Here is a 25471-nt window from a genome sequence, read left to right on the forward strand (position 1 = left end):
AGCATGACTTGGTGGAAAGTGAAATTGGCATCAATCCTCTGTGCAGTAGCTAATTACAGACATGGGACTCACACTACTACTCCAAATGTCCGTGGTGAAACTGATAGCCTTTATGTCCTCCTGTAGCATGTTGGAAATGTGTTTTTTCACTGTGTTGTGTAATTGTGGCAACAGGACATCTGTGACATGACGGCGGCTGGTAATTTCATACTTTGGCTCCAAAAGATTCATAAGTCCTCGAAAACCCACATTGTCAACTATTGATAGTGGCTGATCATCAACAACGATGATTTGGGTAACTACTTCAGAAATGTTTTGAGCCCTTGGGTTATCCATGGAAAATTTTTCATGTCTGGCAAGGGTTTGCTGCTGAGTGCAAGAGCTAGTGACAGCTGCAAATTCTCCATGCTCAGTCTTGTGTTTTAATTTTGAGGTGTTTTATGAGGTTACCAGTATTATAAGAACTAACTTTTAAACCTCCTCTGGATATTTTGGCAGAACAGAGTTTTCATTCTGCAATGCGTTTGTTGGTTTCATCAATTTAAAAAAAAACTCCAGACAACTGACATTTTGCTGGCAGTGGCATCTGTTTGCATTGCAATTAAAGAGGGATTCCACCTACAAAAAAACTATTAAAAGCCAGCAGCTATATATACTGCAGCTGCTGACTTTTAATAAATGGACACTCACCTGTCCCGGGGTCCAGCGATGTTGGCAGCCAAGACCGGTCGATCGCTCGGCTCTCGGCTGCTGCCGCCGCCATTCTCGGTGAGGGAATCAGGAAGTGAAGCATTGCGGCTTCACTTCCCGGTTCCCTACTGCGCGTGCGCGAGTCGCGTAGCGCAATGGGAATGGTCTGCGCTGTCTCTGGGACCCGTGTGTGTCCCAGCAGACAGCGCGGCAGGACAGGAAACAGCATAGACTCCCATGGGAGTCTATGCCCGGAAGTGGGTGCAAATACCTGTCTCAGGCAGGTATCTGCACCCCCTCCCCCCTGAAAGGTGCCAAATGTGACACCGGAGGGGGGGAGGGTCCTGATGAGTGGAAGTTCCACTTTAGGGTGGAACCCCGCTTTAAAGCGAGAAATAAGTAAGTCTCTCTCCACCTTAAGGGGGGGGGGGGGGAAACGAGGAAAATGGGGGCAATTTTTTTTGAGCCCAAATGATTGGTTTCCTGATTTTTATTTTTTTTATTTTTTTTTCACACATGATGACAGTGACACCTACTATTGTTTAGAATAATGAAGCTGCTCTCATCAGTGCTTCTTGTTTTTCCTGCTGCATGCAGCATCTTGGTATGGGCAAGTAAACCAGTGGCAGTGGGGATGATGAAATCCATCTGTCGGGTACAACGGTCGCGGTCGGTATCTCTACAATACAAAAAGGAGAGGATGGTCTCAGAAAGGCACATGCAGGAAAATGTTAGGCAAGAGACAATGATTTATGTAACAGCAGCAGTCGTTTGTTGCCATGATGGACATGTTAGGCAACAGAGACAATGTGGGACATGAAGTTATGTAACACACACAAACACAGGCCAGCCGCCATGCTGGACAGTGGATATTATGTTAGGCAAGAGAGAGACAATGTGGGACAAACTACGTATAACACAGGCTGGCCACCATGTTAGGAGAGAGAGAGAGAGACAATGTGGGACAAACTACGTATAACACAGGCTGGCCACCATGTTAGGCGAGAGAGAGAGACAATGTGGGACAAAACTAACCATGTTAGGCAAATGATGTAAGCTAGTAGTACTGTACAGCAATCACCGGCCACGGGACACATAAGTAAGCAAGCAACATGTAGAAATAGAGAAGAGCACTCACCGGCCGCCATGAGGGGACATGGTGTAAGGACGACGCACGCTATGTGGGGCAGCCATGTAACAGATGCAGCAGCAGCAAAACACATGTCATGAGGGAAACAGCACTCACCGCCCTGTGGAGAGGCCGCAACCTTATCCAGTTCCCGAGCTCCGCCCAAGCTGACATCACTTCCGGTATCGGTTTCTGATATCTGTGCATTCTCCCGAGTACCGATACCCCTGAAAAAGCCAAGTGTTGGTACCGGTATCGGTGCATCCCAAGCATCATCAGTTGATAGCTAAGTGATGGGAGGGAGAAGAGAAACATTGGAATACTAGTCAGTACCAGTTTGCAAAAGTGTATTTTGCTTTGGAAGAATAAATCGCTTCTAATGTTGGGTGTCCTACTTATGTGGATGTTTCTGCATCATGAAAAACTATTACAATAGTTTTTTTTTTCCCATCATTTTTAAAGGGTGCCTCAAGATTGTCCATCATTCTTAAAGGGTGCCTTGACTGAAAAAAGGTGGAGAAACCCTGATCTGGGTCAGAGCATCGTTGCAACTGCAGCTCTTATGGGATGTTCCCGGACTGCAGTGGTCAGGACCGACCAAGAATGGTCCATGGAAGGAAAACCAGTGACAGGGTCATGGGTGGCCATGGATCATTGATGCACATGGGGAGCGAAGTCTGGCCTGTGTAGACTGATCCAATAAAAGAGCTACTGCAGCTCAGCTTACTGAAAAAGTGAATGCTGGTTCTGATCAAACACAGAGCATCACAGGTTGTTGTGTATGGGGCTGTGTAGCCGCACTCCGGTCAGGGTGCTCATGCTGACCCGTGTCCACAGCCAAATTCACTTAAAATGGGCACGTGAACATCAGAACTGGACCTCAGAGCAATAGAAGAAGATGGCCTGGTCTGATGAATCACGTTTTCTTCTACATCATGTGGATGCCCTGGTGTGTGTGCGTTCCTCACCTGGGGAAGAGATGGCACTCAAATGCATTATGGGAAGAAGGCAAGCCGACGGAGGCACTGTGATGCTTTGTCTGGTGGAGTCTGTGTCTCTATGGCTCAGTGTACAGTTGGAAAAAAGTGCTGAGACTCGGGGAAGAAGAATTTCAGTCTGAGGAGGTCGAGTCATTTCTGCCATAAAACAAGCTACCTCTCAGTATGCTTCAGTTACTTTTTGGTAGATTGTCAGGGCTGGTCCACACCACAAAAACTCCAGATCCGGTCCAGTGCGTTTTTGATGCGTTTCCGAATGCATTCCAAATGCTTTTTTTCCTGCATTTTTGATGCGTTTTCTGCGGTCCAGTACAGTCCAGTGCATGAAAAATGCAGCAGGTTCTAGTTTTTTTTTTTTTTTATTTATTTTTTTTTTTATGGAACTGGAACCCTGTGGAATTGACTGCACTGGTGTGAACTGTTCCATTGGAAACCATATACAGTGGAACCTGTGATTGCGAGTAATGCAGTTTACGAGCACTTTGCAGTACAAGCTATTTATTTATTTTAAATCCTGACTCCCTCTGCGAGCGTCTCGCAAGACGAACAGGATTCAAGCTGCTGGAGTGTGCAATACCGCATTTGGCCAGAGGTTCGGGGGCACCGGTGACGCTTGGAGACACTTGGTTTTTGAATGTCTTTGGTGCCCCCACCCCTGCACCTATGGCCACATACGGAACTGCATACACCGGCGCCTCTGAAACTCTGGCCGCATGCGGAACTGCATACACTGGCACCCCCGCACCTCTGGCCACATGCGGAACTGCATACACCGGTGCCCCTGCACCTCTGGCCGCATGTGGAACTGCATACACCGGCGCCCCTGTACCTCTGGCCGCATGTGGAACTGCATACACCGGCGCCCCTGCACCTCTGGCCGCATGCGGAACTGCATACACCGGCGCCCCTGCACCTCTGGCCGCATGCGGAACTGCATACACCGGTGCCCCTGCACCTTTGACCGCATGCGGAACTGCATACACCGGCGCCCCCAACACCTCTGGCCACATACAGTACTGCATAGACCAGCAATGGCTGTGGAATGGATTATCTGAGTTTCCATTATTTTCTATGGGGAAACTTGCTTTGATATGAGTGCTTTGGATTACAACCATTCTTCTGGAACAAATTATGCTCGTAATCCAAGATACTACTGTATCTTACTTTTCATGCGTTTTTGATGAAGAATAAAAATGCACTGGACTGCATGTGGTGTGATCTGGCTCTAAATGATAAAGCATTCACTCAGCCTGGTTTTTCTTTTTTCTGTCTTTTTTTTTTTTTTTTTTTAATCTCTCATGCTGTTCTTACAGCTGATAGTTAAAAGCTTATTCATCATTGTGGCCGACCACCCACCTGCCTGTTTCCCTCCCAGATGATTCATCTGTCTAGCACATTCTCTGCACTTGTTGGGGCTTGTTCAAACTAGCTGTGCTCTCTATAGAGCTATCCGCATTTCGGAACGCTCTTCAGAGATCATTAGACAGATGGTGAGCAGGCATTGTATCGCCTCCTTACCACCCGCTTGAACCCCTTGAAGCTCGCACTAGAACGCTGTAACTGCTTGCATTGCACATTGTTACAAGGCACTTGGGGAGTGGCCCAATTCATTTGAATGGGGTTATGTTTGAGCACTCTGCCTGCCAAAAGTGTTAATTACAGCCATGAAGCAAAGCATCCCAACACGGCGTGTGTGCACACTAAATGGGGTAGCAGTTGAGGGGAGATAAAAGCGTGGTTCAACCAAAGGGTTTTCTTACTCAACTGCGGGAACAATTAGAGCTTTACTCAGGTACAAGCAAGTTTTCTTTTTTCAAAGTGGTTGTAAACCCTTTACAGGGGAGATCGCTGTACTATCATTGAACTTTTAATACAGTGGCTCCGACAAGAGCTGTCAGACAAAAAAGTACAAAACAACTTGTGGTGTGTACTAGGCTTAAAGTGGTTGTAAACCCTTTACAACCACGTTTTACTACAGGTTGATTGAGATTCAGATTCAGATAATTTCAGCCTCACAGATGGTGATTTTCACATGTGTGCCATACTGGTTATTTGAACAGTTCAGTTCAAAGTATTACTATTCTGGGATTTGTAGTTCTGCATGTATTGCTCCATCATGATGTAACTCGTACAGCTTTAAAAAGAAAAGACCAAGACTAAAACTTTATCACATGAAAGGTATACATGTGAAAATCTTGACACTGACTGTCCGCTTTCTTTTTATATTAGAGAATGGGCAGCATACCACGCTTAAAGGAACATCTGCGGTTTGAAGAGAAGAAGGTGGAGACGGCGATGTCCCAGGCCGCCAGACATGACCTATTGCTGCCGGAGGAAGCTGGGTAAGAGCAGTGTGCCGGTGTTGGTGTGTCCCTCACGTAATATAATGTCCAGAGTAGGAGAGAATCTCTGCAACATTTCACCAGCATGGGAGGTCTTACTTTTGCTCATTGAGCTGCTTATTATAATAATAAACCCCTTAATCTCTAAAGAATATTTTTCCTTCACTCTCCTGGGCAAACACTTAGGCGAGCAGAACACAGACCGCCTGTCTGCAGGGGCCCCAAAGGCCACACAGTAAGTGCCAAAGGGCCACAAGTTGGGCACCAGAGGATTAGAGGGGGTGTATTTCTTTGACTTTAACCACTCGTGGATCGCCCACCATACATGTAGTGCGGCAGGGCGTCCGCTCTGTGTCGGATTGCGTACTAGATACATGATCTGACACTTCTGGGGGCACGCATGCACGTCGCTTTCGTGATTAGACACAGCGGGAGCTGATCTGCGGGTACCGCCGTCTCGATGTCCACCAGTATCTGTCGATCATTGGGCAGAGAGCCAGAACAGCGATCTGCCTATGTAAACAAGGCAGATCGCTGTTCTGTTAGTAGGAAAGGCATGGATTCTGTGTTGCCGATCCATGCCTTCTAGTAAAAGCACCTTCCACATGCACGTGCACAAACAAAGGCTAGGTACACAGTTAACCCTTTGATCGCCCCTGATATTTAACACCTTCCCAGCCAGTGTCATCAGTACAGTGACAGTGCATATTTTTCTTTTAGTACTGATCACTGTAATACAGGCATATACCCCACTTTGGGTACACAATGGGGTTTATTAACTAAAGCTGGAAACTGCAAAATCAGGCTCACTTCTGCATAGAAACCAATGAGCTTTCAGGTTTTATTACCAAAGCTTAATTGAACAAGCTGGGGTTAGAAGCTCATTGATTTCTATGCAGATATGAGCCTGATTTTGCACTTTCCAACTTTAGTAAATAAACCCCATTGTGTACTTAAAGTGGTTGTATACTCTCTTTTTTTTCACTTTTACTTACAGGTAAGCCTATAATAAGGCTTACCTGTGGGTAAAAAAAAAAAAAATTCTCCTAAACCTATATGGTTTAGGAGATATTCCCCTGGCAATGAGCCGCTGATTGCAGCGGCACATGCGCACAGGGGTTTCTCGTCTGGAAGCCAGCAGACGCCGGACCCTGCTGGAAAGAAATCTCCCGCGCACATGCGTGGTAGTGACGATATCGCCACTCCGGCCACTCACAGCGCCGGAGCTGCGATACCCGGAACACATTTTATACAGATTAGTTATTTAGCATTTACTTCCTGGAATCCATCTACCCATTAGCTCAGGGCTCAAGCATGCAGATGTTCCATCAGAATCGTAGACATAGAAGAAAGCTGGGACTTTAATTGAGGTGAAAACCTCCATCCCGGTTGCATATGAAGAGAAAAGAAAAAGGTGGGACTTTAAATGAGACCTGCAGTCGATCGTGGTGAATGTAAGAAGCGGCATCTTTAATATACATCATAATTAAAATTCATACAATGAATTAAATGGTACAACAGCAAAATTTCATATATATACACACAAATCGGAACATGGGTTTACATGACAGTATATAACCCTTATACTACATTGACTGAGAAACTTCCTATTTGCTTGAAAGTGCTGGCAACATTCCAGATATCCATATGAATGACAATAACAATAAATAATCGGCTTAAGCGTGATTGGCATATACTAAGGCTCTGTCCATAGAGATAGATGATAATAGTTCATCAATTTATACATTGCGTATACTAAGGCTCTACGCGTTTCGTGAAGTGTGTAAATCCACTCATCAGGAGCAGCAATGTCTTGATCTAAAAGGAACCATAACAGGTATCTGGGTCATTACAGAGGAGAGGGAAGAGATGTACTAGGAAATATTAAAATCTGACACCATTGGTCACCGCTACCATGTGGAGGTGCTAAACTGAAGACCTGGAGGCTCCCCAAGGGGTATCTCGTCTGGGAGCTGTGGCAGAGTAGGGTACATGCAGGTCCACAAAAGGGGAACCCCACACCCCAGTAGAGGCTGTCCAAGAATTGTCATTTGCTTTTACTTCCTGGAATCCATCTGCCCATTAGCTCAGGGCTCAAGCATGCAGATATTCCATCAGAATCGTAGATCCATCAAATCCGGTAACGGAAGTGACGTTCCGTCACCCACCATCTTGGTACACCCCGCAGTCGTCCGCAGTAAGGCTACAGTTAGAAGTCGGCAAGTGTAAGTCTTGCATTTGACATTGATTAAACTCAAATCTGATCTCTAAATACTGTATTTCAGTATATAAGCTGAGTTTACTAGTAAAAATAAGTGTCAAATGCAAGACTTTGGTGGGTGTAAAAAGATGTCCACTTGCCGACTTTTAACTGTAGCCTTACTGCGGATGAGTTCAGGGTGTACCAAGATGGCGGCAATGGAACCTCACTTCCGTCAGATTAGGCAAGCCGTCAAATCTGGTAACGGAACACAGGCAGCAGGGTGTGCTTAGCTGAGACAGTCCCTCCTCCCAGATGAAAGGAAAAAAAAAAAAAAGAAAAGAGGTCCGCAAAGACTTCTGGGACGTATGACATCTTTTTGAACTAGTTCTGAAATCAGAAAGCAACTGAAGAAATGTAAAAAATATATATTTGTTCTTATCGATTTACTAATACTAGTAGCATGAGGATTAAAAATAGTTAATGTTGATTGAAAGAGTTAAGTTCTACGTCAAAATCTTAAAATATTCAAAATAAATTCAGATAATGTGTCAGTTTCTGTTATCTGTATTCCTGAGTCCTTTTATTACATTGTACAGGTATCTGGAAGGAGACGAGGGCGAGGATACCAATACCATAACCCAGCAGGACATAGCCGATGTAGTGGATATTACCAGCGCTTCCAAGGTACAGGAAACAAGCAGAGTTCTGGTGGTCTTATTTCCCTTTAGCCTCATTTAAAAGGGCAATCATTGTCATCTACGCACATAGGGGATGCCCAAACAAATTTAATAGGATTTGGGATCGATGGCTTACTAACCCAGACACTTGTGTGGACTAGTCCCCCTAGGGAGGGCGGTGCGAGGAGAGATTTGTTCTGGCCTGGGTTCAGGGGATTGGATGAGTTGCTCATTGATGTCCCAGTAGATATAGGGTATGGGCATGCTGGGACAATGGGGGAGCCTATTAACCTATTTGTGTTGAGCGGACTCAAGCTGTGCGGTCTGCCCCAAAGTTTGCACCAGGGATGGGTGGGTACTCGGGATATGTTCTTATGAGGTACTGTTTTATCTACACCATACGTTTTACAGTGTATGTGCTCTTCTATACTGCTGCTGTTTTTACTGGATCTGACCTGTATTATTCTATATCGGTGTACTGTTTTTGATGAATGTTGCCTTACTTTGTCGGATGTACCAAAGATGTTAACCCTTTCTTGTCTACTGGCTTGTGTACCAATAAACTCGTTGTTTAAAAAAAAAAAGGGCGATCATTGTAAAACATGCATTAAAGGGGTTGTAAACCTTCACGCTTTTCACCTTTTTAATGCATTAAGGTGAAAAACCTTCTGTGTGGCAATACCCCAGACCTCCCTGCCACTTTTTCTTACCTGAGCCCGATCATTCCAGCGATGGGGATGAGCACAGCAGCTTCATTGGATAGATTGATAGCAGCAGAAGCCATTGGCTCCTGCTGCTGTCAGTCAAATCCAGTGACACAGGAGCCAGGTGGCGGGGCCGAGTCCTGCTGTTTGTGTCGCTGAGCACAGCAGCAGGACTCAGGAGCGCGGATGCACAAATGCCCTCCATGGAATGAAGTTCCTTCCGTGGGGGTACTCGAGAAGAGGAGGAGCGTTGGAGGATCTGGGCCGCTCTGTGCAAAACCCTTGCACAATATAAATATTACCCTTATGATTGGCAAAAAGTAAATAAACAATACTGTGTGTATATATATCTATAACGAACAAATACAGTGTGGCCCAAAATATGTAAATATCATATTATGTATAAAAAATGGTAATAATAAGTATATAAACAATGAAGTCTATATAGCTCAAAAAACTAGACATATATCATACTAAACAGAAGAAAATTCAATTATACTGCTAGCTGCTACGTGCTAGCAGCCTTGCTTTCCAGTTTTGTTTTCCCAGATTTTTCTATTGTTGGCTATTGCGCAGTGTTTTTGTATACATCTAAAACCCTTGCACAAAGCAGGTAAGTATGACATTTGTTATTTAAAAAAAAAATAAAACAAAGCTTTACAATCACTTTTTAAAGTGGTTGTAAACTCTGTTACACCCCGTGTACCTACAGGTTAGCCTAAGCCCTTGTACACACGGTCGGACATTCCGACAACAAAATCCATCAGATTTTGTCCGACGGATTTTGTCCGAAACTGGTGTTGCATACACACGGTCGGACAAAGTTGTCGGAAAATCCGATCGTAGGTAACATGATGATGTTATTTCGTTATGACGGGACTACGTTCAGGCTAGTAGCCAACAGCTTTGGTCTAGGAATTTGATCTGAGCGTGCGTGGCACTTTATCCGATCGGAATTCTCTACACACAATCGGACAAAGTCCGATCGGATCATGTTGTTGGAAAATGTTATAGCCCAGCTCTAAAACTTTGTCCGTCAGATATTCCGACGGAAACAGTCCGATGGAGCCCACACACAGTTGGATTATCCGACAACACAGTCCGATCGGACATTTTCCATCGGAATGTCTGACCGCGTGTACAAGGGCTATAATGTGGCTTACCTGTAGGTACTGTAAATACCTCCTAAACTTGCACAGTTTTGGAGATATTCACTATATGTGCCACTGCCGACGTCATCGGCACATGCGTACTGAAGAAACGGGCCGCCGGTGCCGTTTCTTCTGTACCTTTGCCGTGACTGGTGGCACCCGCGTCTCATCGTGGCTAAGGCCAATCACAGTACCGGAGCCCGCAAACCCGGACGTAACTCCGGTGAAAGATGTCGACTGTGGGAGCGGAGTGCGGGCGGCACTGCAGGGCATCGTTCTAAGGCAGTGATGGCAAACCTTGGCACCCCAGATGTTTTGGAACTACATTTCCCATGATGCTCAACTACACTGCAGAGTGCATGAGCATCATAAATGTAGTTCCAAAACATATGGGGTGCCAAGTTCGCCATCACTGTTCTAAGGTAAATATTTCATAATGAGCTACTATGTGATGCACACTAGCTCATTATTCCTTTTGCCTTGCAGGCTTTTTTTCTGTTTTCTCTCAGTTATATGTTGCATAAAAGTTGCTTTATGGTATCTGCATGTCTTTTTTCTTTTTTAATATGTAATTTTTGATGTAATGTTCAAATTTTCGGAAGTTTGATCTTTTCCATCCTCATGACTTAATCCATATCCTAATCCAAGACCAACAAGTTTCTTAAAAAAAAAAAAAAAGTTCTAATTTAGAGACACATCAAACTTTTTGGGGGCTGCCGATAAGAGAAAAAGGGGCCAACAATGCTGTGATTTTGTGGTTTTTAACCATGATTTTACTGTGCTTATGGTGGTTTTTCATAGGTCATGTGACTCAAAAACGACAAAAAATGTCATACAAGTGCATTATTGGTGCGTTCTTGCTGCATTTTCAATGCATTTCAGTGGGGACGTGCGTTTTTGGTGTGTTTTTTTTTTTTGTTTGTTTTTTTTATATTTTTCTTTACATCCGGACTGCCCACCGCACGTATACTGCGGCAGGGCAGCCCGGCTGTGGGAAGCAACATACCTGTACGTTGTCTGTGCTCCCTGCTCTGGGGCGGGCATGCGCGGGCGCCACTGGCAACCCGCAATCATTCTAGGGAATGACAGAACGGCGGTCTGCCTATGTAAACAAGGCAGACTGTTCCGTCAGATCAGGGACACGGATCTCTCTCATTGTCCAGTATCTGCATCGTTCACACAGTTCGCAAACACACCCAGGGAACACATTTAACCTTCCTGATGCCCCGGTTGTTAACCACTTCCCTGCCAGTGTCATTTGTACAGTGGCTGTGCAATTTTTTTTTTTTTTTTTTTTTTTTTTTTTTAGCATTGATCACTGTATTGGTGTCGCAAAAAAGTGTCACTTGGGGTTCAATTTGCCGGCTGCAATGTCACCGTCCCGCTAAAGATCACTGATCACCGCCATTACTAGTAAAAAAAAATAACAAAAATGTTTGGAGAAAATACAATTGAAAAAAATATAACAATGCAATTAAAAAAATAACAAAAAATGCAATCAAATACAATATAATTACAATAACTGGATACTGCTTACTTTTTCTCACTTCTTTTGTAAATGTCTCCCAATACAAAGAGCTTGCATTGTCTGTTTAGCACATGATAGGTTGGTCATAAGTGTTATTTTATTTTATTTTTTGCAGCATTTTAACCTCTTCCTCAATCAGTTTGGGCCGTACAGAATCAACTACTCCAGAAATGGAAGGTGGGTGATGCTAAGTGGAGGATGGGTGTGATGAAATGTATTTTCAGTTTTATGGCCTGGAGGGTTATGTCACAGACTGGCACTAGGAGTGCCTCCAGCTGTTTTGCAGTTCTTCTTCCTAGTAAACTGGCAGGCTGATAATTACTCCTGCTCAAGTTAAGGGCACAGCAACATCTTTGTGGTGCATTAAAGCTGTTTTTTTTTTTTTTTTGCATTAAGAAGTGTCGCATTAAAGTGGTTCTAAACTCTTCTAAATTTTTTTTACCTTTTTAATGCATTTTCTGCATTAGGGTAAAAAGCACACCACAACTGTTTGCTCCCAAGAAGAGAAGAAAGGATTGATCGCACACTTGAATCCAAAAGACGTCAGATAACTGATCATCATTGCAATTTTGTCTGGCTCATGACAAAGAAATTTCTACAGCATCTTTTGGATTCAAGTGCACGATCAATCCTTTCTTCTCTTCTTGATATTGCCTACGGTGATGAGCTGGGATTAGCACCTTGGATCGGGTGTGTCAATTTTTTGCCTGAAGCGGTGTGTGCACCCTTGTTCAATTGTTCACTCCCAGAACGGGGGCACGCCTCTACAGGTACCCTCTGTGCACAGAACTTACTGAAGGGGCACCCGGAGCAGAAAATGCTGACGGGGGGTGCGGGGGAACCACAGTGGAGGTAAGCGACCTCTCTGTGCAGTATTGTTGCACAGAGCACGTACATATAACATATTTTTATTTTAGGAAATTTAAAATACCATTTAATCACCTCCCGCCCAACGTATTGTCAATTGGCGAGTCTCTCATTCTGGGATGACGTCCTACTCTCACCGTGCTTGTCCATGTCCCTGGGATACGGTGCATCACCGATCTCGGTAAAGAGCTGATGTGATCAACTGTGTCCAACCACAGCCAGTTACATGTAAACAAGAAAATGCGGGTGTTTGGTTTCCTCTCCTCACACTGACTGAGTGTGAGGAGAGAAGAGCCGATCAGTGGCATTTACTCCCAAGGGAGATCTGCACTGATCATCAAGGCCCTTGTGATCAGTGATGCCAATCAGTGCCCAGCAGTGCAGCCTTTTAGTGCCTGCTCATCAGTGCCGCTTCATCAGTACCCATTAGTGCAGCCTCATCAGCGCACATCAGTTAAGGAGAGAAAATTACTTCTTTACAAAATGTTATAACACAAACTAAGAATTTTTCATTTTATTTTTTTCCAAATTTTGTTTTCTTTAGCAAACAATAAACCCAGTGGTTAATACTACCAAAAGAAAGCTCTATCTGTCTCAAAAAAAATATTTTGGGTACAGCGTTGCATGACCGCACATTTGTCATTCAAAGTGTGACAGTGCAGAGAGCTGAAAATTGGCCAGAGCAGGAAGTGGGAAAAGTGCCTTGTAGGCAAGTAGTTAATATAATTTTAAGGCTTCCCATTCAAATGGCAGACAACAAGCCATAATGTCCTAAAAACAAACCTGCATTTATTTTATTTTTTTATCAACAAAGCACTCCACAATGCACATTAGTGCGTTACAATATGTTTTGTGTGCTATGACGCATGTGTTTTTGAGCTGCATCAGTTCACAAACACACATAATGCTTTATCACTGCGCACTGCAAAATTGTGAATAAGGCATAAATTGACTGTTGTGTTTCAAAAAAAATTTGTGTATTACGCATTCTTTCATCTATAGAGGCCTCTGACCTCTCTGGTGGGTGATAAGTTTGTCTCCAAGCACTAAATCCTCTGACCAAATCCTTTACACTTCTAGGTGTGTCTAATGCCTTGGCACCCCCGCTGCTCTCAGTGGTTTGTCCCGTCAGCTCCTACCTCATTACTGCATTCTGTAAGGATAGAGGGACCAGCAGATGGAACCACAGTTTGCAGCAGGGGGCACAGGCACTCCCAGAAATGAAGGCAGGACAGTTCTGACTTGCCACTTATAGAAGAGATAATTATTCTGAATCTTCTGTTGCAGTTATTTTGATTTTTTTTTTTTTTTTGAAGGGCGCAGCCGTGTCAATTTAATGTGTCTTGTATACTTAGAATTTTTTTTATCTTTGCTGAGAAAAATATGTCTGCTTCCATTGCTGCCTGGCTTGTGTGCAGCTTTAGGTGCTGTTTCCATTGTTGGCCCAGAAAAAGATTTGCAGCCAGTGATGTGAGAACTTCTCATCTTTTAGTCATATTTTGTTTTAAATCTAACTGTCCCACATTATTTGTCCTCATCAGGCACCTCCTCCTGGCCGGTCAGCGGGGTCACATTGCCTCCCTAGACTGGCACACCAAGAAGCTGGGCTGTGAAATGAATGTGATGGAGACCGTCAATGACGTCAGGTTGGTTTGTCTATTAAAACTTTAAAAAAGGTGTCTTTTGTCATTTAGCTGCTTGCTGTACACTGATCAGCCATAACATAATAACCAAGGATAGGCCAAGTGAATAACATTGATTAGCTCATTACTATGGCATCCGAAAGTTTGTGGGATATGTTAGGCAGTAAGTGAACATGTTGTCCCTGAAGCTGTGGTGTTGAAAGCAGAAAAACTAGGCAAGTGTAAGGCTTTCAGCGACTTTCACAAGGGCCAAATTGTAATGGCTAGACAACTGGATCTTGTGGGATGTTCCTGGTCTGCAGTGGTCAAGGCTTACCAAAACTGGTCTGGGGAGAGAGAACCAGAGAACTGATGACAGGGTCTTGAGTGGCCAAGGCTCATTGATGGATATGGGGAAAGAAAGCTGGCCCAGGTAGTTTGATGCAATAGAAGAGCTTCTGTAGCTCAAATTCATGAAAGAAGCTAATAGAAAGGGGTCAAAGCACAGAGATCATTACAGTTTGTTGTGTATGGGGGCTGCGTAATCACAGACTGATCAGGGTGCCCATGCTGACCCGTGTCCACAGCCAAAAGTGCCTACAATGGGCATGTGAGCATTGATACTGGACTACAGAGGAATGGATGAAGGTGGACACTGTACCCACAGGTTATGTAATATTATAGCGTAACTACGATATACTCTAGTACTGTTGATTTGAATCAATTGATTATAGGTTTCTGCACACTGCAACATGTTTAAAAGAGAAGTATGGGAAAATATATACATTTTTAATCCTACTTGCCTAGGTGGATGCAGCATTAGTCCGATGCAGTATCCGTCCCCCACCGGGGGAGAACCGAGCAATCAAACACCGCTGATCACTCGGTTCTCAGGGCTTCCTGAGAAGAGAGCTGCTGACTGTCTGCTCCCCCCCCAACCCCACCCCCCCCCCTTTTTTCCTGAGCCTGGACGTCAACCAACAGCGGGCTTCATCCCGTTGTCTGCTGAAAATGGGTCACAGGAGTGCAGAACAACCTGCATTCCTGTGATGCACAGAAGTAGAGCCAAACAAACTTTTAATCTGCTTTTATTTTTTTCCACAGCTGGATTTTTTCCCAATTTTTTATATAAGAGATTCTGCTTTTGTCATTTTTATGCTTAGTTAGCATTGGGGGAGATTCCCGGTTCGTTAGAAGAAACCCGGATGAAAAATTACCTAAAGCATTGCTGTTAATCTGAGTCCGGAAATCTGGTTCTTTTAATTGAAGACATTCTTTTTATTTTTAATATGGTGGCAGGTGAAAGTATTCTATTTGTGTGTCATTTTGTCTAATGTCCATCAATAAAGATATTTTTGTATTTTGTCATACTATTTGGATCACCGATGATACCTACTTTCTTTTTGGTAGCCACCCCCCACAACCCCCCCCCCCCCCCCTTTATTTTTTTTGCTTTTTTTTTTATCTCCTAGTACACTGACCAGAGAGGGCCAATTTACAATGGGGTAACTCCTATCAGGTGGAAGAAAGCATTTGGGGCATCTAAAATTCTTCTTTGGCAGTCCATGTACAACCCATTTGTGATGTTGGGGGTACAGTTGAGGCCCACTATACTTCATTAGTTGACTGCTTTAAAGGTTGACAAGCTATTTTGCATTTACTGTTGGTCTTGGTGCAGCCATGTTCAAACACCTTCTGTCTGCCTCCCCCCTGTAGGTGGCTACACACAAATACTATGTTTGCAGCGGCTCAGCGGAAGTGGTTATACATCTACGACTCGCTAGGGGTGGAGCTTCACTGCGTCAAGAAGTTTAATGACGTTTTACGAATGGAATTCCTCCCATATCACTTCCTGCTAGCAACGTGTGTAAGTGTGATCATAGAAAAGTTTGGCTTGTCATTTTGCGTCTGCTCCTTGTGTATTTTGTGACCACCCCCCGCCTTGTTCTTCTCTCCAGAGTGCCACCAGTTTCCTGCAGTACTTGGACGTCTCTGTTGGAAAGGAAGTCGCAGCTACTTTTTGTAGGTCCGGAAGACTGGGTGTTATGTGTCAGAACCCACATAATGCCATCATCCACCTGGGCCATCACAATGGTATGTAGGATAATGATTTCCTGTTTGTGGTATACAGCGGGGGCACCAACAGCCAACATATAAATGGCTGCCCCCATAATTTAGAATTTTCTTCCTACTTCTTCTTCTTTTTTTTTTTTTTTTTTTTTTTTTTTTTAATCGGGAGTGTTTTATTGAAGAGCACAGCAATACAGAGTAAAAAGTCACAGAAACAAAATCCGGTGCCATACATAATTGACGAATCAAATCGGGACATTAGAGCGAAGCCATACAATTATTATTATTATTATTATTATTCAGGATTTATATAGCGCCAACAGTTTGCGCAGCGCTTTACAATATGAGGGCAGACAGTACACTTACAATACAAATCGATACAGGAGGGATCAGAGGGCCCTGCTCGTTAGAGCTTACAATCTAGAAGGGAGGGTCAAGTTGAAACAAAAGGTTTTAACTGTGGGGGGGATGAGCTGATGGAGAAAATGAAAATACAGTTAGGTGTGGGTGGGGTAGGCTTCGCTGAAGAGAAGTGTTTTCAGGGATCGTCTAAAAGCTAATAAAGTAGGAGATAAGCGGACAGATTGGGGTAGGGCATTCCATAGGATTGGGGAGGCTTTGGAAAAGTCCTGGAGGCGAGTATGGGAGGAGGTAATGAGGGAGCTAGAGAGCAGGAGGTCTTGAGAGGAACGAAGAGGACGAGTAGGTTGGTATTTAGAGACTAAGCCAGTGATGTACAATGGCATGCAACAATAATCTTATACATAGAAATAAAAATAAAAATCTCAACCAACCCGCATGAGACCCCAAATAACACCTAAGGAGTTACCTATGGATCCAAAAATATGCTGTTCCTTACCTAAAGACATGACATGCCTCCACCATAAAAGGTTCTAAACACAGACCTTTGATTTGACCTCTTCAAAATTTCCATTTTAATTTCTACCCTGCAGACTAAATATTAACCACATAAGCTGTGAAAATAACCACCGTTGCACAATAAACTATAAAATGAATCATAACTGCAGCCCTCAAATTTTCCTCTCACCTACTCGCATTTTGCAAGTGGAAAATGAGGGCTGGCGAGGAGCTGGGCTGCCTGTGAGTGGGGGGGGCGAGCCCCGCCGGCGGGCGGGGGTTGATCGGGAGCCGTTCTCCAGGTGGAAGAGTGCTATGGCATTAGAGGAGAGCCGCGGGATCACCGAGTGGTAAAACATGCTGTAACAGCTTACATTGAGACTGTCTCTGCTCACTCACACAGCCCCACCTCCTCCTAACCCCACGCCTGTGATAGAGAGAACGAATTTGGGGCACAGTGAGGCTGCAATTTGGGGCACAGAAAGGCTGGCACGGTGAGGCTGCAATGTGGGGCGCGGGTGAGGCTGCAATGTGGGGCACGGGTCACGCTTCAATGTGGGGCACGGGTCACGCTTCAATGTGGGGCACGGGTCACGCTTCAATGTGGGGCACGGGTCACGCTTCAATGTGGGGCACGGGTCACGCTGCAATGATGGGCACAGGTGAGCTTGCATTGAGAGGCTGTGCTGAGGGGAATTGATAAAGTTGTTAAATATATATTTTTGTAACTTAATTCTGCATAAAACATTTAAGTGTTATTTCATGAGTTCATTTATGATGGCGTGATTAGGGGCGGGGCAGGGTAAGGGTTGGGTGGGGCAACTGGTGGCGAGTAACCATTGAGACCTGGCTAGTAGCTCAGGACTTGAAATTTTGAGCCCTGATAACTGGCAATACCTCATAGGATTAAACATGCTGGGCTCAGTGGTTCCACACAAAGTATTCTCAGTAGTGGCAGTGGGATGATGATAATACCAGCAAGTGGATTAGGCAGAATTGAGGGAGGAGGGGCACTAGTTGCCTTCCAGCATCCTGGTGGTGGGTGCTCTGGCGTACCACACAGATGGCAGCTTACAACAAACATGCACTCCTCTACTCTGGTGATGTCACCTTCCAGCCACAAAACTGACACATTTCCATCAGTTATCGCTGATCTTTATCTTCGTTACTTTAATCTTTTCTTTAACTCATCTTGCTTTGTTTTTACCCTTTTTTTTTTTTTTTAATATATACTATCCCCAGATTACTATATAGTGATGACAGTACATTTCCTTTGATGAGAAAGTTTTGCATTACTCATCCATTGCTTGTGTTTGTCCTGTTCTTTGGATGTCATTTTTGATGTCTCTTACTTCTAGGCACTGTATCCCTCTGGAGCCCATCTGTAAAAGAGCCTCTGGTGAAGATGTTGTGCCACCGTGGAGCAGTTCGAGCGATGAGTGTGGACAAGACAGGAATGTAGGTGTAAAAAGGCTTCCTTCTCATTGAAGCAAATCTAAGATAATTATATATATATATATATATATATATTATATAATATACACACACACACACACGACAGAAAGTATTCAGACATTTTTCACTCTTTGTTATATTGCAGCCATTTGCTAAAATCATTTAAGTTCATTTTATTTTACCGCATTAATGTACACACAGCACCCCAATTGTTGACATTTTTTAAGATTTATTAAAAAAGAAAAATTTAAATATCACATGGTTCTAAGAATTCAGACCCTTTGCCCTTTTCTCAGTATTTAGTAGAAGCACCCTTTTGATCTAATACAGTCATGAGTCTTTTTTTGGGAAAGATGCAACAAGTTTTTCACACCTGGATTTTGGGATCCTCTGCTATTCCTCCTTGCAGATCCTCTCCAGTTCTGTCAGGTTGGATGGTAAACGTCGGTGGACAGCCATTTTTAGGTCTCTCCAGAGATGCTCAATTGGGTTTAAAGCGGAGGTTCACACAAAAAAGGAACCTCCACTTTTCGGAACCCTCCCCCCCTCCGGTGTCACATTTGGCACCTTTCAGGGAGAGGGGGGTGCAGATACCTGTACAATACTGGTTTCTCTTACGTTCACTGACTGACACAGCTCCTTTACTTAGACCATCGGGTTGTTATGCCACCTTCAGGAGAGGACTAGGCAGAACATGTTAACATGTACAACAAAACCAGAACTTTCTAGTTCTGCCCAAGGGGCGGTCCCTTCAGTAAAAAAAAAACCCATCCTGCAGCCTCAGCTTTTTTTTGCCTAGTGAAGGAGAAGGACCTAGGAACCCGTGTATTTTTTTCTCAAGAAGTTTACCTTTTGCACAAGATTAAGATCCTGTGATATCCTATCAACAGTCGGCTGGGTGACAGGCTGGATACCCTTGGGCGGCACAGTGGTGTAGTGGTTAGCACTCTCACCTAACAGTAAGAAGGGTCGCTGGTTCAAATCCCAACCACGACACTACCTGCCTGGAGTTTGCATGTTCTCCCTGTGCCTGCGTGGGTTTCCTCCGGGTACTCCGGTTTCCTCCCACAATCCAAAGACATGCAGGTAGGTTAATTGGCTTCAGTCCAAAATTGGCCCTAGTATATGAATGGGGACCTTGGATTGTGGGCTCTTTGAGGGTAGGGACCGATGTGAGTGTGTGTAATGTACAGGGGCAATTGTTGACACTCACTCAGGTTGAACTGGATGGACTGGTGTCTATATTCAACCTTACTAACTATGTATGCACTATGTACTATGTATCCTTGTCTCCCCAGCCTGGCCAGCGAGCCTGTGCAGACCGGAGCGTCCACGACATGCCCCCCGGGCTCCAGGGGCGGCCGGGAATCGTAATGCTCCGGGGCACACATATGACCGGGCTACTGATGTCTGCGTCACAGTGTGCCGGGCCAGCAGCCACCCTGTACTGGTCAAAGAGTGGGTCTGTGATGGAATGTTCCCCAGATCGTCAGGATTGGCAATACAGATTTCCCTGCCTCAGTGGGGTTGAGCAGCTGGGCATTCCCTGTGAGGTTGATTCGGTGGTCCCTCTCTTCTCTCCCTGTCCCTATCTACCTTCCCCCTGGGGGGTATGCTGCATGGGCTGCTGAGTGGGGTGTGTGACACATAGACAGGGGCCCCCTGGGGGGGCTCTTACCTTGGGTGGGGGCTGCGCTGGGTGGCTGTGCCCTGGATGTCTGTAATGTCTCTCCCCTGGGTGTCTGGAGGTCTATGTCTGCTGATCGCTGTAGAGCTGTTTGCCGCCATTTACTCTGCCTGTTTTTCACTGTCTCTCAATGTATACAGTGCTCGGCGGCCATTTTTGGTGTGACCAGGGAGCAGCATGGTCAGACTCCATTTTTCTGTAGCCTGGCAGCCATTTTCCCTGTGATTATGTCCTTTGTACTGGACGCTCGGCGGCCATTTTGTTGAAGCCTAAACATGTTTTTCATGCTCAGCGCTGTTCTGAGGCTCAGCACAGCACAGTTTTCTCTCACAAGCATCTGGGAGCTGACACAGGCACACGTAGCTGGACAGCACAGAACTCGGTCAGGGTGGTGAGTTCTGTGGTGGGGGCCCCTCAGTTTGCAGCAATTAGGGTGGGAGCATCACTGTCCTAAGTCACCAATAGGTGGCAGACAGGGTAAGGGTCAGCATGGCTTCAGAAACTGGTGTTTTTTCCCCTGAAATCCAGGCAATTGCAACCGGTTCGCCTGCAGACAGTGCAGGGCCTCTGGACGCTTTGTCAGCGATCCTTAACACGTTCATTGCCAAGATGGAGGCGGTGCGTGCGTGCAAAGGCAATAAAAAGTGGCCCCCACCCACCCCCCCCCATCCTCTGGGGAGAGCTCTGATGCAGACTCGGGCCGTGCTGAGGCTGGTGACCCCTGCTCTGTTGTTTCAGATGATGCTGACCAGGACCGATCGGACAGTGAGGATGAGTCCCCACGTCCGGGTCTGCACGCGTCAAATCGCTTGTTGGAGCCCTTATCATAGCTGTGCGTGATGACCTGAAAATTCAGGATACAGCAGGTCCCTCTGCTGATGTATTGGTCCCTTTTGGGTCCCGTAAGCCAGCCCATGCACCTAAGGTGTTTCTGTATCTGACTTATTTCGATAAGTTCATATACAAGGAATGGGGTAGACCGCAACGGACCTTTTCGGTCCCCAAATACATGGCAGTGCGTTACCCTTTTGAGGAGAGCCTTCTCAAAAAATGGTCGACTCCTCCGGTCGTGGATCCCCCTGTATCCAGGTTAAACAAAGTAACCATGATCCCGGTAGAGGGGACTCCTGCCTTTAAGGACCCCACGGACAGGAAGGCCGAGGCAGTGGCCTGTTCCTTGTTTACGGTTGTGGGGTTAGCAATGCGACCAGTACTGGCCTCTGCACTTGTGTCACAGACACTTAATGAGTGGACAAAACTCTTGCACTGCCAATTGGGGGAGCAACAGGCTTCTACTATCTGCGTGGATCTAGCAGACCAGTTATTGCAAGGCCTTAAGTACGTTTATGACGTGGCCCTGGATACCCTTTCCCTATTATCCAGGGCTTCAGTGTCAGCAGTGCTGAGGCGCCTGATTTGTCTAAAATGCTGGTCTGTGGACCAGGCATCTAAAAAAGCCCTGACGGATCTACCCTTCCTTGGTGAACAGCTCTTGGGAGCCTCGTTGGATGACGTTATTAAGAATGCCACAGGTGGGAAGAGTACCTTCCTCCCACAGGACAGGAAGGCTAAGGAGCCACGGCGTAGGCAAGGGACCTCTTTCTGCTCACAAACGGCTCTTTTGTCTGTTTGTTGTACCTAGGCTTGCTGCTGGACTCCGGGGAAATGAGTGTTTCTCCCTTCAGACAAGCTCATTTGGCTTTTTTGTCTGCCCGGGGCTTCAGCTAAACTTCCCCAGCCCAACAGGACGACCTCTGAAGGACAAAAGCATTCCTGGAACTGCAAGCCTGCGAGCAAAAGTGCTACCGCATGAAGGTTTGCCCCCGCCCGCAACACTGGTGGGTGGTCGCCTTCGGGAGTTGGCAGCACGGTGGGCCTCTCGGCTGTTGACCAATGGGTCTGCAATCTGATTTTCTCTGGCTACAAGATAGTTTCTCTCTTGGCCACCAAACAAATTCTTCCCCTCCAGTACACCCTTACTCCTGGCTTGCCGGGAGGCACTAATGGGGGCGGTAAGGGACCTGCTGAGTTGCAGGGTGATAGTACCTGTTCTGGAATCTTTCAGACTCCGGGGGTTCTACTCCAATCTGTAGTCCCAAAAAGGAAGGGGAACATCCAATCTTGGACCTAAAAGCCCTCAATTGCTTTGTAAAAGTACAGAGGTTCAGAATGGAAACGGTTCGCTCAGTAGTCAATGCACTCCATCAAGGGGCCTCCTTGGCGTCCTTGGACATCCAGAATGCGTACCTGCACATACCTATATGCCTACGGCATCCGAAGCTTCTGCTATTTGCAGTCGGGAAGCCCACTACCAGTTTGTGGCTCTCCCCTTTGGCTTGGCATCAGCCCCCCGATTCTTTATCAAGGTACAGGCTCCAGTTCTGGCGTTGCTGCAACGACGTGAGATCGCGATTGTAGGTTACCTGGACGATCTCCTCCTGAGAGCATCTTCCACCTCAGAATTAGAGGAGGATGTGGCGATCACCATGCAGACCCTGCAGGAATTTGGGTGGCTATTGAACCTAAAAAAGTCGGTGATCATACTGACTCAGCGCTTGGAGTACCTAGGCTTGCTGCTGGACTCCATGGAAGCGAACGTTTTTCTCCCTTCAGACAAGCTGCAGACTCTCAGAGCCGCGGTAAAACTGTTTATGAACCGCAGGTGGTCGTCACTACGCTTCTGCATGCGAGTCCTGGGACTCATGGTGGCCTCTTTCGAGGCATTTCCGTTTGCCCAGTTTCACACCAGAGTCTTGCAGAAGGAGATTTTGTCGAAGTGGCACAAATCTCCGTTGTCCCTGGATCGGCAGATTCAGGTGAGCCAGTCAGTCAGGGATTCCCTGCTCTGGTGGCTGAGGTCCCCGGTACTTCGGTCCGGGATGTCGTTCCTGCCTCTGAATTGGACAGTGATTGCAACTGACCCCAGCTTAACTGGCTGGGGTGGAGTACTGGGAGTACAGTCAACCCAGGGCCTCTGGTTGGAGGAGGAATCCAAGTTGCCGATCAATGTGCTTGAGCTACAAGTGATCAGGCTATGTCACTCCACATGGTTGATAAGACTTTGAGGGCGTCCGATCAGGATCAAGTCAGCCAACGCCACGCTGTGGCATATGTCAATCATCAAGGAGGAACAAGAAGCTCGGCCGCCGCATGGGAGGTCGCTCACATCCTTCAGTGAGCAGAGCGACATGTACTGGCCCTATCGGCCATTTACATCCCGGGAGTGGAGAACTGGTAGGCAGACTACCTAAGTCACCAGATGCTGGACCCAGGAGAATGGGCGCTGCATCCGGAGGTGTTGAGGCTGCTGTGCCTACGTTGGGGCACACCAGACGTGGATCATGGCGGTCTTGTCGGCCACCATTTCCAGGTGGATCAGACAGATTGTAGTACAAGCCTACGCCTTGAAGGGACAGGTGCCCCCCTTTCCGGTCACGGCCCATTCCACCAGGGCAATTGGAACTTCTTGGGCCTTCCGATATCAAGCGCTTGAAGCTCAAGTGTGTAAAGTGGCAACTTGGCCGTCTGTTCACACCTTTACAAAATTCTACAAGGTAGATGTCAGTGCATCGGCTGATGCCTGTTTCGCCGCAAAGTTTTGCAAGTGGCCGTGTAATTTGCAATTGCACTTAATTTTTTTCAGTTTTTTTTGTCAAGAAACCGTTACCTTTTAAGTAAATGCACTGTTGCATTGTTACCGCAAGTTCTGATGCGGTTAGATAAGGTGGTGACTCCCCGGTTAGGAGCACTCTGTTTTGTGGGTGATACAGTTTCCCACATTCTTTTTTGTGGGTGAGGTTTTTATGCTGTTTCCCACCCCTCGTTTTGACACTGCTTGGGGACGTCCCGGTGGTCTAAGTAAAAGAGCTGTGTCAGTCAGTGAACCTAAGAGAAAATAGGATTTTTGTACTCACTGTAAAATCCTTTTCTCTGCAGTTCACTGACTGACACAGCACCCTCCCTTTTTTTACGTTATACGGCTCGTTGATGTACTGAGGCTGCAGGATGCAGGCTGGGGGGTTGTTACTGAAGGGACCGCCCCTTGGGCGGAACTAGAAAGTTCTGGTTTTGTTGTACATGTTAACATGTTCTGCCTAGTCCTCTCCTGAAGGTGGCATAACCCGATGGTCTAAGTAAAGGAGCTGTGTCAGTCGGTGAACTACAGAGAAAAGAATTTTGCGTTGAGTACAAAAAATCCTATTTGCACCCACTTACGGGCATAGATATAAGCAGAATCTGCGGGTATCTACGCCACTTCCTGCCCCCCGGTTGTCTGCTGGGAAACACATGGGTCCCAGAGACAGCAGGGACCATCTGTATTGCACAGCGCGACTCGCACATGCGCAGTTGGTTCGCTTCCTGATTCCCTTACCGAAGATGGAGGCTGCAGCACCCGAGAGCCGAGCGACAGATCGGCTTTGGGTGCCGACATCGTGGGCGCATCGGACAGGTAAGTGTCCATATTTTCAAAGTCAGCAGCTGCAGTATTTTTAATTTTTTGGCGGAACTTCACTGTAAGTCAGGGCTCTGGCTGGGCCATTCCAGAACAATCCGAGTTGTGAAGCCGAGTGTGCTTAGGGTCATTGTCTTGTTGGAAGGTAAACCTTCAGCCCAGTCTGAGGTTCTGAGCACTCTGGAGAAGGTTTTAGTCCAGGGTATCCCTGCATCTTTCCCTCAATTGCAACCAGTCGTCCTGTCCCTGCAGCTGAAAACATTTAAGGATTATGGAGGCCACTGTGCTCTTAGGAACCTTAACTGCAGCAGAAATGTTTTTGTGTCTCTCTCTCTTCTCTCTCTCTCGACACAACAGAGGTAATCTCTCCTTAGTTCTCACAGCAACAAGTGTCCTCATTGGCAGACTTCTCCTATATCTCTGCTCCAGTAATAACTCTTCTAATACTCGGTTCCGATGGTCAGCAGGACAAATAGAAAGATTTTTCTTCTTCTGCAGGTACATGGCCACTTCTGGTTTAGACAGAAAACTGACCATCTTTGACCTTCGAACTTACAAGCCTTTAACATCCTGCGGCATACCCTTGGGGGCAGGGAATCTATGCTACAGCCAGAGGGGTCTGCTGGCTGCATCAACTGGCAATATTGTACAGGTAATATATGATATTTATTATAATGCACTTTGTTATGGTTCAGAATAAATGTAATATATATAACATATGCGCAACAGAAGTAAAAGATGTGCACAGGGATTGAAACGTGTACAGTGTCATTAAGTCTTCTTCCAGCATAGGTACTAATCTCGTGTTTGTACTGTGACTCAATTCCTAGTGTGTGTGTGTGTGTATGTGTATATATATATATATATATATATATGTCATTTTATGTACAAAAAATAAGCACATACTATTTCTGTAGCATTTTAGCAAAATGTATTGTCAAATTTTTCAATGTGCGCCAATATATCTGGTGTCCCTATTGGTTTGCCCCCTTACATTGGGTGTCCCTATCGGAGCTCCCCCTTACAATGGGAGGGCC

At 45.8% G+C, this 25471-nt stretch overlaps 1 protein-coding gene across 1 annotated transcript in view; it reads left to right on the forward strand.

Moving 5' to 3' along the window:
• WDR46 (WD repeat domain 46) overlaps positions 1-25471 on the forward strand; it is a 45023-nt gene that overhangs the window by 9422 nt on the left and 10130 nt on the right. The window contains exons 4-11 of the mRNA XM_077484689.1: positions 5047-5159; positions 7959-8046; positions 11538-11599; positions 13831-13935; positions 15628-15778; positions 15870-16005; positions 18198-18297; positions 24933-25086. Of these exons, the coding sequence (XP_077340815.1) occupies positions 5047-5159; positions 7959-8046; positions 11538-11599; positions 13831-13935; positions 15628-15778; positions 15870-16005; positions 18198-18297; positions 24933-25086 (909 nt within the window). The remainder of the gene's footprint in view (positions 1-5046; positions 5160-7958; positions 8047-11537; positions 11600-13830; positions 13936-15627; positions 15779-15869; positions 16006-18197; positions 18298-24932; positions 25087-25471) is intronic.

Source organism: Lithobates pipiens, unplaced genomic scaffold, assembly GCF_037356315.1.
Source record: "Lithobates pipiens isolate NorthernLeopardFrog02 unplaced genomic scaffold, aLitPip1_a1.2 Scaffold_1, whole genome shotgun sequence".
NCBI classification, from domain to species: Eukaryota; Metazoa; Chordata; class Amphibia; order Anura; family Ranidae; genus Lithobates; species Lithobates pipiens.